The following is a 14,241-nucleotide window of genomic DNA, read 5'->3' on the forward strand; positions in this document are numbered from 1 at the left end:
GCTCTCCTCTGCCCATTCTCCAGTGCAGGAACACCTTCCTTGAAAATGTAAATGCAAATCACAGCCAGCCCCAGGTTTATATTAAATTATTATTATGATTTTTGGAGGTTAGATTTGGAGCCTGGGGCTACCTACGGAGAGGAATCAACCTGATATTAACCTTGGGGTCATTTCTCACACCCAGAGAGGACGTTCCCCTCTTTACGGCTGCCACATCTCCCTGCAGACACCAGAGGCCTTCACTTGGGAGAACCAGCATCTGCTCACACACCCCCTGCGTGTTTGTGGCTATTCAGAGAAGTGCAGCTGATGCCCCTGGCCTGGCTGTCAGTGGGGAACACGTGCAGATAGGACCCTGCCCTAGGTTGTCCCTGAGAAGCCCCAAAGGAGGATTTCATCTGCAGAAAGTCAGCGGATCTCAGAGATGAGCCGTATTGGCAAGAGGTTTGGCAGGCGTGTCTCCTAGGACATTTTCTGAAGGAGAGCTCTCAAAGTCAAGTGGGAAATGAAATCAACCGGGAAGTGAAATCGACTTGCCAGAATTAGCCCAGAGATGGCAGAGGCACCATGCCACCTCCAGCAGGCTTGCTTAAGGACAGTCACCAGCCATGCAACAGGACTGTGCCACCCTCTAGAAACATGTCAGCAAGGGATTTGGGCTGAGGACAAAGCTTGGGCCCAGTCTGTGCTCCCTCGGTTGCAGGAGGAGGTGAGATGGTGAGCTATCTGCTTCCCTGGGGCCTGCTGCTCCTGAAAGGCGGCAGCCACAGGAGACTGGAGACAGCTGAATGCAAATTATGTCCTGAGCGTAATAAAAGAAAACAGCAAAACTCAGTTAGATAACAGCCACACCTTGAGAGCAGCCGACACACCCGTGAGCATGTCTGCAGGGAAACGTCAGAGTTTCCACGTGCTCACACCCTTTACATTTGAAAGCCACCTTCTGAAGCTCTCGCTCCTCTCAGCAGGGTGCACTGGCGGCTTGAGTCCGGCTGTGCAGAGCCATTTGGTTTACCGGGCAGTCCCCACCTCTGGGGACAGCTCCTCCAGCAGCGTGGCAGAGCTAACTGCCTGGATGTTGGAGCCCAGGCTGGCTGGAAGATGCACCTCCAGAAAGCCTCTTGTGGCCTGAAGTCTCTGTGATGAGCAATGGTCCAAGGAGACACGTGGGTAGGAGAAGGTAGAGCCATGCTGACCAGAGCCTGTTGTGCTTCTTCCAGCGCCCGCAGGAAGGTTCCCATGTAGGAGGACCCAAGGTCCATGGTGACCACAATATTTTCTCCTGCTGTGCCCAAAATGCACAGGCATATGGAAATCTCCTGGCCTCCAGCAAACTTGCAGGACTCCTTGGACTATAGTTGGTGTATCTGGGTTTACCATTCCCAGACCCCTCATCACAGAAGGGGCCTCGCCTATGGAGAAGACTGGTGCGGGCTGTAGTGAGGGTCCCATCAGCACCAAAACAGGGCAGGGACACGAGACACCAGCCTGGTTGCTGCCTGAAATGCTGCAATGCCAAAGTACTGTGCCGGGCTGTGATGTGCATCGGGCACAGCACCTTGGTATTAGTACTCATTGGCTTTTGGCGTAGAGCAGAAAAAGTCGTGGTGGGGTGGGAAGATACATGGTATGTTTCTGTGCTATCCCCTCTCCCAGGGGCTGTCTTTGCAGAGATAAGATTCAGCCTTTCAAGAGTGGCATCGGACAAATGAGCCAGGAGCTGGAATTTGTCCCGTGAGTGGAGCGAGCTCCTGCAGAATGAGGTTAGCGGATGTTTCAGGTGATTCACTGCCTTCTGGTAACTGCCCAGCTCCCCGGGCGTCACCGGCGTGCAAAGACAAGGCAGGCCCGGGTGAATCAGAGGGCTGAGGGAAGAGCGTCGGCAGCAGTGGGCAAAGGCATGCAAATGTTTATTGGGGGCCAGGCTGTAAACTAAAACTCTTTCCCAAACCTGCAGTGAGCTTCCTGGAAAAAAATAAAAATAAAAAAAAAAAATAAAAAATAAAAAAGGTTTCTCTCCTGCCGTGTTTGGGGAGTGTCTTGGGAGAGAGCCCCTTGCTCCATCTCCCAAAGGCTGGAGTGGAAGTCCAGGCCGTGTGGTACCTCCTCATGCCCTCCCAAAACACACCCAGCAAGCCATCCGTGCCAGGCAGCTCGTGGTAAGGCTTCACTGGTGCTGCCTGGATGATCCTGGTCGTCTCCAAAAGATGGGGAATACAATAATTTTGTACAATAATTTGCTCACTGCTACAGCTGCCAGGAGTATTTAACAGGATAGTAGGGGTCTCAAGTACCCACAGGTTACTTTGGGCAGGCCAGATGAATGTCAGGGCCTGGAGGATGAAGGAGGGAGCAAAGAACTCAGTGCCAACTGAGAGTATCCTCACCACAAGCTTCTCACCTTAATCTAGTCAAGCATTTGTCACAGAAAGAAGATGAGCAGAAAACACAGGGCTTTGCAGTGCAGCCCGATGGCCTTTCCTACATCCCGGGGCAAACTTTGTAGCTATACCCTGATGAATCAGCTGGCTCTGTGCTCAGTGTTCGCCTTGACAATGACCACCTACCCATGGGAAGACAGCTGAGATGCTGAAAAGCCAGCGATGGACCTGAGAAGCAACCTTTTGGGGGTGAAGAGGAAGGACCAAGGGGCAGGTGGGACCATCACTATTGCTCATTTGAGGAAAGCAAATGAGAGAAACTTATGACACCGCTGTCTTTCTTGTGCTTAACCTTCACATGAAAGTCAAATCCGGAGGCGCATAACCCACTGAAAGGATCCACTGCCCTCTGCCAACCACCAAGATGAACAGATAACTAGCTGAAACTCTGCAGTCTCTCTCAAGCACCTACAGTTACTAAGCCAAACCCTTGCCCCGGCATTTAGCCATGATGATGAGCAGAAAAGGGGTCTGGAAATGGGCCAGGATTGCGAAAGGAGAGGTTCACGAACTTTTAGCTAGGTGAAACGTGTACGAGCTGTAGCAACACCCATTATCAGAGGAGGAGCCACCTCCAGTTCTCAAGTCATGCTCTCCAAGAACTGCTGGAGGGCTGGAGCAGGACCAAGGCAATGGCAAAGGATGAGCACAGCGTCCTGTGTTTAAAAGAATTTAATGCAAGCTATAGATCCACTGTTCAGTGCCTGGAAAATTAACATGCAGGACTAATGCAGTCACTTAGGGCTAATATACGAGCTAGGAAGCAGACAAGAACCACTCCATACTACACCATTTCAATTTCTTTCAGTGATGAGGCAGAAAATCATTCAGCGTGCTTGTCATACAGTGTAAGGATGCTTACAGCTCTATTCCCATTGCTCACTAAGTGTCAGGGACCAAACTGGTGCCCCAGAGGTGTTCAGACTTAGTGGCTGGAGATGGTTCACCACAGCTTCACCCTGTCCATGACTGCTGTGTCTACCTGCTCCCCTCCTTCTTATCCAAGCATCTGGCCAGCTGCTCTCCCATGCTTTGCTTTAACGAAACTCCAGTGGGCTGGGAGTGATGTTGGGTGTCAATTATCCATGTGGCATGTAGTCTGCAGCCTGTGCCCACTTCAGAGGGAGATGACCCCCAAAGGATGCTGTGCCCAGTGAGCAGCAGTCAGCCCCAGACAAGGGCATCTCTGCAGCCAGCTGCCAACACCTGGCCACCACAGACAGACCAGTGAGAAATTCCTATCTCTGGCACAGGCCAACGCTGCCAGCAAAGCCCTCTCCTATCTCCCAAGCCACCACATCCAGTGAACATCATGAGAGGATGGGAACCATTGTGTCCCCACAGGAGATCACTGGGCTCTCTGGTTTCTTTGCCATCCAGCCAGTGCCCAGCACTGTCCAGGGTCTTCTCCCTGTGCAGTAGCTCAGTTAAGCCCTTGTAGATGCCTCGGGAGCTGTGTAAGAGCAATGCCAGGCTCTGCCTTGCCAGAGACACCTCCCCCTTGCAGCCTGCTCTCCCAAGCTGTCTGGCAGTTTTCCATGCCTTCCTTCACGACAAAGCTTTGATGAGCACGGCTAATTTATTGCTATTGTCTAGCAAAGCGCTGGGTGTCACACACAGTTCTGAACTGTTTTGTCTCGGTACTCCTGCTTGATGCTCCTTTGAAGCTGACGTTGCTCCAGGACATCTCCTTTCCTCCTTTGTTTCCCTGCTGGTAAACGCACGTTCCTGTGCTTTTGGCTTGATGTCTCCCTCACTTTCTGCCTTGCTGACTGCCTCCAGCCTTGTGTTAATGCCCCACACTGCGATGGCACAGTGGCACCGCACCAGTGATGGGAAGCAGATCTGCTTAAATCAGACTGCTGCAACACATAAACACTCACCACCCCAGAAGGGCTCACCCCTTTGGGGATTTCTAAGGTTTATAGTGACCTTCTGATGGGACGAAGAAGATGAGGAGGGACGTGCTTTGGCATTGCTGCTGTGGGCCAGTCCTGCATCAGGGGACAGTTTACACCCAAGAGCTGCTTATGCATGCTCTGCAGCTAGTGGTTTCAGCTGGCATTTCTGTGCCAAAATCAATTCGTTTTGTCTCCACTGGAGTGCTGGTTTCCTTGAAAGCTTGTGTTGATGGTATCGCACACACCGAAGGTGTGCTGTGCCGAGTGGATCTGACACACAGACAGAAAACTGTTTCTCTTTCACTTGCAGAATCTCCCTGACCAACCTGGAAGAGTCCCGTGCTATCCTGAGCAGTGGCCAGGATCCTCCTGCGGAGCAAAATCCTACAGTGTTCTGGCCAGCAAGTAACGTGGCAGCAAGACAAAACTATCCTTCCAGGTCAAAACGTCCGTGTAGTTTGCAAATACAGCGGGGGGTTTTCCTACAGTCATGACAAAGGCCCTGTCCTTTTCCTGTGCAATGTCAGAAAAAAATAATAATCCCGAAGACCAGAGGTCCTGCTGCTCCTCAGTCACTAGCACAGGCATTGGACGAAGCTGTCTCCTTCCCAGGGCTTTTTTTAAGAGGAAAGGTTTAAGCAGGTCTTTTGGGTCAAACACCCAGAAGTCTGACCAGCACGGAGCTGCCCAGACTCCTTGGAAATATGCAAAGGCACAGTCATAAACTAGCTCTGCACTGGATTCTGGCCTTTTAGCCCAAGGAAAGAGCAAAGTACGTGCAGGTGAGTCACATTTACAGTAGGTAGATGAACCTCGTTACAAAGTACTGCTTTCACCTTGCTGGTTGCAACACGTTTAGTGCCCACGGGCACTGGCACTGCCTTTTGCTCTGGGATCTGTAGCCCAGGAGCTGGACAAACATGCAGTTTCCACAGCCAGCCACAGCTCACACAGCTCTCTTCTCTCCGTCTGAAAAGGGTCGCATCCTGGAAACCCAGAAAAACAAGGGCTTCGAGACCAAATCCCTCTCAGCCGCTTTAGGATTGAGTCAGATAGAAACAGTTTCAAAAATGCTTTTCGCATCACTTTCTGAACCGAAAGCAAAGATTCTCAGAAGATACTCTGGGAAATCTACAAGTCTAAATACAGCAGCTTGGAAAGGGAGTGAACAGATGAGTGAATAGCTGGGGGGCATCTAATAATACTTTCAACAACCCATTCCCAGGAGTGGAACTGAGATCTGCTGCTCTCTGCAGGCACCGCAGGATGCCGTCCCCAGGCTGCGTGGTTGCATGCAGCTCCCTCACGCTGCGTTTGGGGTCTGAGGGAAACAGACAGGCCTCCTACAGGCCATGGTCTGAGTGTAGTAAAACCGCTGCTAGGTCACAGCCCTGGAGGGGGATCTACCAGCACAGGACTTGCAAGCCCTGTGCATGCCCAGCACAGCTTCTGGTCTCTGATAACCCCCTAACGCGCAGTCTGACGACTGCCACGTCCAGCCTGGAGGGTGGCAGGCAAATGAGAAGCCGATAAATCTGCTCCCAGAAGACACAGCCCAAGGGCTGGAGAGCTGGGGCACCGGGCTGCACGTCAAAGAGCACTGTGCCCAGGGAGGAAGCCAGGAGCTGGACCCATTGCAGCTGCAGCTCTTTGCACAGAGCAGAGCACGGCCTGGCTGCTCTCACATGCTGCTGGGGCCATGGCTCAAAGTTATGGCTGAGATGATGGGGAATCCTAATCTCACACCGAATTCTGGAAGAAAAAGCGGAAAAATGGAGCTGTCCAGACCAGGTCCTCCAACCTGGACACCTGCTAAAGGAGACTTCTGTGGGAGATGGAGACTGGGGACAGGCTTAGGCAACCAGGCCTGAACAAGCCAGCACAGGGTGTTAAAGGCACCCTGCCTTGCTTCCACTCTGTGAGGATTCAGGGCTTCAGCACAGAGGTAAATGCAAGTGGACGGTGGTCCTGGCCAAAGAGCTGGGCTGGAGGAAATTGCCACCCCCAAGCACCCCCAGCTCCTGTTCCCATCCAGCCCCTTCTCCTTCAGCAGGCAGGGGCTAAGGGAGCTTCGCCATTAAAAAGAGAGAGAAAGAGAGAGCAAAGAACATAGGGCCTGGGCTCAGGTACAGCATAACCCACACCACGTGCGGGCAGCACGATGCTGTGCAGACATTCAAGACCCTGGGACACAGGCGCTGAGCTGGGCCCGGTGCCCCCTCCGGCCTTGCAGCCCCGCGGCGTAGGGCAGATGTGGAGCCCCACGCTCGGCAGGACACAAACAGGAATTGCCAGCTGCAGGCTCCCCCTAAACAGCCCCGGCCCTGGCTGTTCCCAGCACGGCAAACAGGATGCTGAGAGATCCTGCTGCTCCTGAAGGCAAGCCCTGCAGCGCGGCAGGAAGGGGGTGGGAGCAGCCCCCTCGCGAGCGCGTGCCCCGCTGTTCTCCGTGCCACGAATTCAGCCAGCACAGGGCTGCCTTTGTGCAGGAGGACTCTCCTCCCCTCCGGGATCGCTTCTTAAAAGCTCAGCTGGGCCTGGGAGTCTGGTCACAGGCTTTTGCTCTTGATGATCACAGCCCTCTTGCCTCAAATGCATCCGCAGCCTTCAACGACGCAGGGTACGTGTGGCTGGAAGCAGCAACTTGGCACTCAGTAGCCTGTCCATTTATTTTTTTTTTTTTAAGTTATTATTATTATTTTATTTTCCTCCTTGGAACCGGGCACAAGCTCTGACCATCCTACCCCAGCTCTCTTCCCCTTCCTGTTAGCTCAAGGCCTCCTGCTGGTACTTCGATTTACAAAGTGGGGGTGAAAAAAAAAAAAAGGTCGCAAGCCTACTCAACCAGGCCTGGGTAAAGTTTCCATCGCGATGGCTTTGCCAAGGTAGGGAAAACTACGTCCTTGGAGGAGTAGAAAACACCAAGTAAGGTAGCTCTCCCCACCCAGCAGCTGGGGAAACGTGGGAAGGAAGGCCACTTCAGCCAGCCCATTTTATCTCCGAGACCAGATGGCTTTGAATGCTTCCCCAGAGCTAGGAAGGGCCAGCCTCGGCTTTGAATGGCCTTTCACACCGCTTCATTAAAAACCAAAAGGGGAAGAAATGAACAATCTGTAACGCCGTAGGAAGAGTGGGAAACAGCTCTGTTAATCCCATTTCCTTCCCTGGGCTTACTCAGGGCAGGTCATCGAGCATCGGGGCCACATCACCTAATCTCATTGTTACCCAGAGATCGGGAGCCTGGGCGCCAGCCCAAAGCGCTGCTGGGCATTAAGAACAAAACAGGAGGGCCCAGGCTGTTAAACCTGCACTTAATTGCAAAGCCCAAGGGGCCCAGCACCTACGTATCCTCACAGGACAGGGTAGCCAAGCAGCGCCCACCTTCTGAGGCCAGGCCTGTGGGGGGCATTCAGGGAGAGGGGCTGGGCGAACGAGAGAAAACCAACCTCCTGAAAGGGTCAGGATTAGGAAATTTTGGGTGATTTCAGAGCCTGCTTGATCAGGGGACAGAGGTCCCGTGGCAGAAGGCAGCCTCATGAGGTGACACATCAGGCAGCCAGTGTTTGGCACGTTGGTTGGACCGACAGCTCCTGAGGGTGGCGGAGCACTGGGACAGGCTGTCCCAAAAGGCTGTGGAGTCTCCTTCTCTGGGGATATTCAAAATTTGCAACATGCTCTAACTGACCCTGCTTGAGCAGGGGTTAATAGCCCCGCCATCAGCTCCCCAAATGCTCTGCCCCACAGACCAAAGGGCTCCTGTGGCTGTCGGGCAACCCTGAGGCAGCCGAGGCCACGCGCTCACAGCAAGGATGCTGTGGGGAAGGCGTGCAGCCAGCCCTCCTGCTCAGCTAGGATCGATCATCCCAAATTAATCCAGAGAGGATGCTGCCCTCTTTTGGACCCAGCGTGACCGGCAGAAATTCAGCGAAACTGGGAGACGCACAAAACCAGTGATTTTTTGGGGTGCAAAAGCCCACGTAGGGAACCTTGAAAAGTGCTGACTTACCCACAGTTGCCCCAAAGGGACATCCCAGGAACTTTTCCTGCTGGGAGCTGGGCTGCCACCACCACCTGCGGGTGTGCCTCTGAGCAGGACCAAGCTCAGGAACGGGTCCCTGACGTGCAGGGAGATGCTTGCTGGGAGGGTAAGCGAGGAGACGAAGGGGCTGGGAAGGTCTCTTGGGCCAGCAGAGGACCACACAGCGTCCTTACCGATTACAACTAGAGTCGCAATTGCATTTTAATGAATGATTTCCATCAACCGGCTCCTGCCTCTGGCCTCCCAGCCCCTCTACCTGCGAGGACAGAGCGGAGAGCAATGCCTTGGTGGCTCCTGCGGTGCCGCAGCCCCGCCGTGCTGCTGCAGGGTGCTGCCGGAGGGTGCTGCCCCCCCTGTGCTGCCTGGGTGCTGCCCAGCTCTGCTGCCTGCCCCCGGCTCCTCCCTGCCTGCACTTCCTCCTGCTGCCAGCACCTCCCGCAGCACGGCCCCGTGTCGCGGGATAAACCCCACGGGCACGGAGCCCGCGCTGATCTCCCTCCCTCCGGCGAGCGGGAGCTGAATTTGGGCAGCACCCCCCCACCTCTCCGAGCATGAGGACACCGAAGGCGATGATCGTGGGCCTGGTGCTGTGCCCCTGCGGGCTGCTGCTGACACTGGTAGGCACGATGACGCCCAGCTGGAGGCAGGTGAGCCTCGTCCCCGAGCAGCCCTCCGACCTGGTCTTCGAGCAGGGCATCTGGGAGCTGTGCAGCGAGAGGCAGAGCAGCCACCAGCGCCTCTGCGGGCAGGCCGACGAGCTGGGCTACTTCAAGGAGGTGCCCGTGCAGGTGGCCCGAGGGCTGATGCCCAGCTCGCTGGTGCTCACCCTGCTGGGCTTGCTGGTGGCCACCCTGGGGGTGCGCTGCTGGCAGGAGGAGCCCCGGCACCCGGTGGCTGGGGCAGCGGGGCTGGTGCTGCTCCTCTCGGGGCTGCTGAGCCTCCTCCCCGTGTCCTGGTACACCCACGAGCTGTGGGCACTGCCCGCAGTGACCGGCAGCACGCTGGCTGTGGGTTACAGCTTGGTGCTGAGCTACCTGGGGAGCTGCCTGGAGATCCTGGGGGGGCTGGCCCTCACCCTCAGCTTCCACTGCTGCTGCAAGAAGCGCAGGGCCCCCAAATATCCCCCCGGCCCTACGCGGGAGCCCGGGCCACCCTCCACCAGCTACAGCAACCCCTGGGACGTGCTGGAGGACGAGCGAGACGGGCGGCCCTGGAAGAGCACCCTGCCTTGTGACTCCGACCTGTAGCCCCAGCACGGGGAGAGCAGCGGGCACTGCCCTGCCTGGTGCTGGGAAGGGTGCTGGCTGCTGCCTCCCCGGGCTCCGGGGCACCTCAACAAGGACCCAGCCTGAATCCCTGCAGCCTCCTCAAAAGGCTGCCCCGCTCCAGGCTTCGTGACTGTGCCAAAGCTGGGCTTTGTGTGATCCCGGCCCTGCACCGTGCGGCGTTTCAGGGTGTTCTCCCACGAGCAGGAGGCTGCTTACAACTGCACAGCCTGCAGGGTGGGGGAGAGGGGAGGGGAGCGCCTCCCACACCTCCGCTCAGCTCAGGGCTGTGTAAACATGAAAATAAATGAAGAGGAACAGGTCCGTGCCGTGGGGTAGTTACGGGCTTTCTGCCAGGCAGGCTGGGCTGAGAGCCAGGGGCACGACCAACCCTGCTCCCCTGAGCTTCACCTGGAGCGGGGAGGGAAGGTCTGCGGGAGGACAGGTGGCTTTTACAGCCGCCTTCCTCAAGGACTCCTCTCCCGTGGTTAAAACGGGCTCAGGAGGAGGTTTCTCCTTCCTCCAAAGCACAGCCACTCTGGGGAAAAATTGCCTAGATTTTGCTTCCCACCGTGAGGCTGGTGCAAGGCAGCAGAACTGGCTGCACTGGTTTGTAAGGGACACCCAAGGGGCCAGGACTGCACCATAAAATCCCACCCACCAGCCTGCGTAACGTAACGGGGCTGAGCTGAACCCAGCCAGGCTGCTCGCAGAGCTCTTTTGGCCATTTTCCCACCCCAACAGAGCCCTGAGCACGCTCTGCTCCCCCAAACACAAAGCACCACGGCACCAGAGCTGCTGCACCATGTTCCTTTATGGAAATACAGGAGCGGGGCGAGGCGGTCCCTTCCCAAGCGCGGCTGGCAGCTCCTGCAGAGACAACAGATTAATGCATCCAGGATGGATCTACACCAGCATCCCTGGGCCCACCCACACCTCGGCACGGGGCTTCTGGCCACAGGAGGAGCGGGACAGCCCCTCCATCAGCTCAGCCTCCTGGCATCCCCGCATCCTGCTCCTCTCTCGCCTCAGCTGGGCCTGAGGTGTATCTGGAGGAGCCCCAGGGCAAGCCAGGCTGTCAGGAGGGTTCAGAGCAAGGCCCACTCCGCACGCTGCTCACCTCTTTCCCGTCATAAGCTTCGTTCACAAAGGTGTCGCTTTTGGGGGGAAGCTCTTCCTCCTCCTCGTCCTCTTCCTCGGGGTCGCTTTCACGGTGGTACAGGGTGAGCACGCGGGTGGAAGCGGTGCTCGAGGTCCTGCGGAGAGCAAATAAAGCATCTGAGAGCGACAGAGCCCTGCCTTCAAGGTGGAGCAGGATCTCAACATTTGTCACTGTCCTGCTGGGTTCACTGCAGCTTCCCACGTGGCAGAGGGGCGCACCAGACTCCGCTCTGCCCCCGGGCCCCTCTCCAACCCCACAGCTCACCTCCTCCGCCTGTCCTGCCTCCGCATGTAGGCCAGGGCCCCCACGGCAGCGGCGGCCAGCAGCAGGAGCACGGCCACCCCCAGGGCGATGGGTCCTGCCACCGGCTGCACCTCGGCCTCCTCGCAGTAGTCCCCGCGGTAGCCCAGGGCGCAGTGGCAGGTCACCCGCCCGGCCTCGATGGCGCAGTCCCCGCGCAGGTTGCACGTCTCGCTGCTGCAGGGCACAGCCCCCAGCACCTCCTCGGTGTTGGGGGTTACCAGGAAGGGCTCTCGGTGCTCCCCGGGGGCTGCAGGCAGGCTGGGGACGGGCTGCCGAGGCGCAGGGGCGGCTGAGGGCACGGCTGGTTTCTCCTCTTCCGCGTGGGAGATGCCTGAGGGTGCCACCACCGCGGGAACCTGCGTCTTCGGCTCCACAGAGGGGCCTGGAGGAGCGAGCACAGAGCCGGGTGAGAGCCCCCTTCCCAGCCAAAGGAGACACCGAGGTGCCCCGGCAGGGGGTGGGCACTTACAGCCCGATTCATCGGAGCCGTCAGCACAGTCGGGGTGCCCGTCGCAGAGCTGCTCTCCGGAGATGCAGCTCTGGAGGTCAGCACAAGCCCGCAGCGGGGCCGGGCACGGCGGGGCCAGCACGCAGCTCACCCCGCGCACCAGGCGGTACCCCAGGGCACAGCGGCACTGCCGCCCCGAGGGGGTGGGCAGGCAGAGCTGGCTGCAGCCCCCGTTGCTCTTCGCACAGCCGTGGGTGCCTGCCGGGACAGCAGGAGTTAGCAGGGCCTCACTCGGTGCCCCACGCACCAGAGGCTGGGGCAGCCCCAGACCCACCTTCTTGTGAGATCTGGCTGTAAATCCTCAAGGCTACCAGCTCCTGCTCCATGGGGAACCACCAGCTCTTGGCCTGCTCCAGACGGCTGTGCCAGACCTTGCTGGAGCCTGGGGACACACAGCGGCTTCAGCACCCCTCCGCCTCCTCCCACAGAGGTGTGGGGCTCCTCCAGCCTGCCCTGTACCCGGTATCCCACTGGGACTGGCAGAGACCCCGAGTCCCGGGGCAGCAGGAGGAGCTGAAGTGCATCCCAGATGGACTCACCATTCGTGGAGGCCGTGGTCCAGAGCAGAAAGCCGTCTCCGATGGCAAAGAGCGAGAGGCCGTGCAGCCCCTCCCGCACCACTCGGAAGTGGGAGCCGTCCAGCTCGATGCTGCCGATCGCACCCCTCTCTGCGGGCACAGACAGGGGGGACACCATGGCTTAGGGCTGCCCTTTGGGGCTGCACCGAGTCCCCCCCAGCTCCCACAGCACCCTAGGTCGACCCCAGACTCACCCCGGTCTGCCCAGTACAGCCTGGTGCCGGCACCCCCGAAGGCGAGGCCGGCAGGGGACCGGGCTCTCCTCCAGAGCACCCTGCGGCCGCTGCCGTCCATGGCCGCGCACTCCACCACGTTTCCCGGCCCTCGCCTCCCCGCCACGGTGACGAAGCACATGGTGGAGGCGCGAGGGCACAGGGCCAGCCAGGCAGCCCCCTGCAGCCCCTCGCTGAGCAGCTCCAGGGCCCAGCGCCCGCCGGGTGCAGCCACCTGGAGGCTGGCCGGCTGCCCCCCGAGCCAGTAGAGGTTTCCACTCAGCCAGTCCAGGGCCAGGGAGGACACCGAGCCCTCCACGGCCACCGCCCGCTGCCAGGAGAGCCGGCCCGAGTCCTTCAGGCGCAGCAGCCCGATGGAGTCGCCCCCCGCCTCGGCGAAATACAGGCTCTTGTCCTTCACCATGTAGTCGACAGCAGTCAGGCGCCCCACCTTGGCCAGCGGCAGGGCCCGGTGCGGAGGGAGGCCTTGGGATGTGGCTGTCGTGGGCAGATCCTTCAGGTAGACCTGAGGGAAGGAGACAGCGCTGGGACGGGGACCCCGCTCCCAAAAAAGCGGCGAGGGGAGCAGCCCCCCCGGCCTGGCCCTGCAGGTACCTGCATCACGGCTGCTGGTGATGCGAGGAGGGCGAAGGCTGAGTCGTGGAGGGGCAGGCAGGTGGTCTCATCGGCAGCCAGGGTCAGCCCGGCAGGGCAGCGGCACTGCCCGGAGTGCCGGGCGCTCAGCAGGCACAGGTGGGAGCAGCCACGTGCCGCGCACGGGTTGGGGACCGCCGGGCGCAGGGCTGGGTGCATCACCTGTAGGGCAAGGCAGGCTCAGCCCCACAACCCGAGCGGGGCCTCGCAGCTCCACCAGAGAGCTGGCGACTCCTGAGCACAGGGATCAGCACCCCAAGGACCACGGCTCACAGTGCTTCCACGCCCTGTGCCTGAGCAGAGCGGGTGCAGCAGGGTTTGGGGTCTCTGGGGTAGGTACCTGGAGGCCATGGGGCTGCCCGTGCCGCTTAAGCAGCACGGTCCTGTTCTTGCCAGCAGCCTTGTCCACCCGCAGCACCAACCACGTCTTCCTCTCCGACCAGTAGAGCTGCCCCTCGCACACTGCTGCGGCAAAGGGGCTCCGGACCCAGCCCAGCTGCAGCACCTGGAGGAGTAGAGGGGTTTTTAGAACAGCCCCTGGCACCCGACCCAGCCCTGTAGCACCCAGCACGTACCCTCACGTCCGTGCCATCCAGGCGTGCGGATCCCAGGCTGCTCAGTTTCTCATCCAGCCAGAAGATCCTCGAGGCGGGGAGGTCAAGGGCCAGCGCCGTGGGCCAGCCCAGCCCCTGGGCCAGCAGCACGCGCCGCCGGCTCCCGTCCATGGTGGCCTCCATCAGGCGGGGGAGGCTCCCCACCTCGGACCAGTACAGCACCCTGGTGGGAGGAGGACAGCACAGGGATGCTGTACTGTACCCCTTTCCATCAGGGGTGTGCTAAGAGCTCTGCCTGAGGCAGGGGCAGGTGCCTGGGGTTCCTCTTCCCCAGTCATACAGCACCCAGGTGAAGCCATCCCAACTCTCCCCCATCCCACTGCCTGCTTCTGCAGGGGGAAAACGGGCCAGGGCAGGGCTGGCAAGAAGGTCTCCGAGTCCTCCTACCCCAAACTTACCCTGCTAAAGGTTGGAGCACCAGGGAGTGGGGCTGGTCCATGTCTCCATCCAGCACCACGGTGTACTCTGGTTTCCCTCGCCAGGCAGCCCCCAGCCGGGTGGCCAGCACCTGCCCCGCTGCCCCGTCCGTCCAGTACAGGTTCCTCCCGAGCCAGTCCACAGCGA

At 58.9% G+C, this 14,241-nt stretch overlaps 1 protein-coding gene across 1 annotated transcript; it reads left to right on the forward strand.

Annotated features, from left to right (window-relative positions):
- Window positions 1–8,932: 8,932 nt before the first annotated feature.
- Window positions 8,933–9,628, forward strand: CLDN23 (claudin 23; the record flags this gene model as incomplete). Its single annotated transcript, XM_084285942.1, has 1 exon — window positions 8,933–9,628. One exon carries the CDS (start codon window positions 8,933–8,935, stop codon window positions 9,626–9,628), a length of 696 nt encoding a protein of 231 aa, XP_084142068.1.
- Window positions 9,629–14,241: the final 4,613 nt, after the last annotated feature.

This window comes from Netta rufina (assembly GCF_964035555.1).
Source record: "Netta rufina genome assembly, chromosome: 4".
In the NCBI taxonomy this organism is placed as follows: Eukaryota; Metazoa; Chordata; class Aves; order Anseriformes; family Anatidae; genus Netta; species Netta rufina.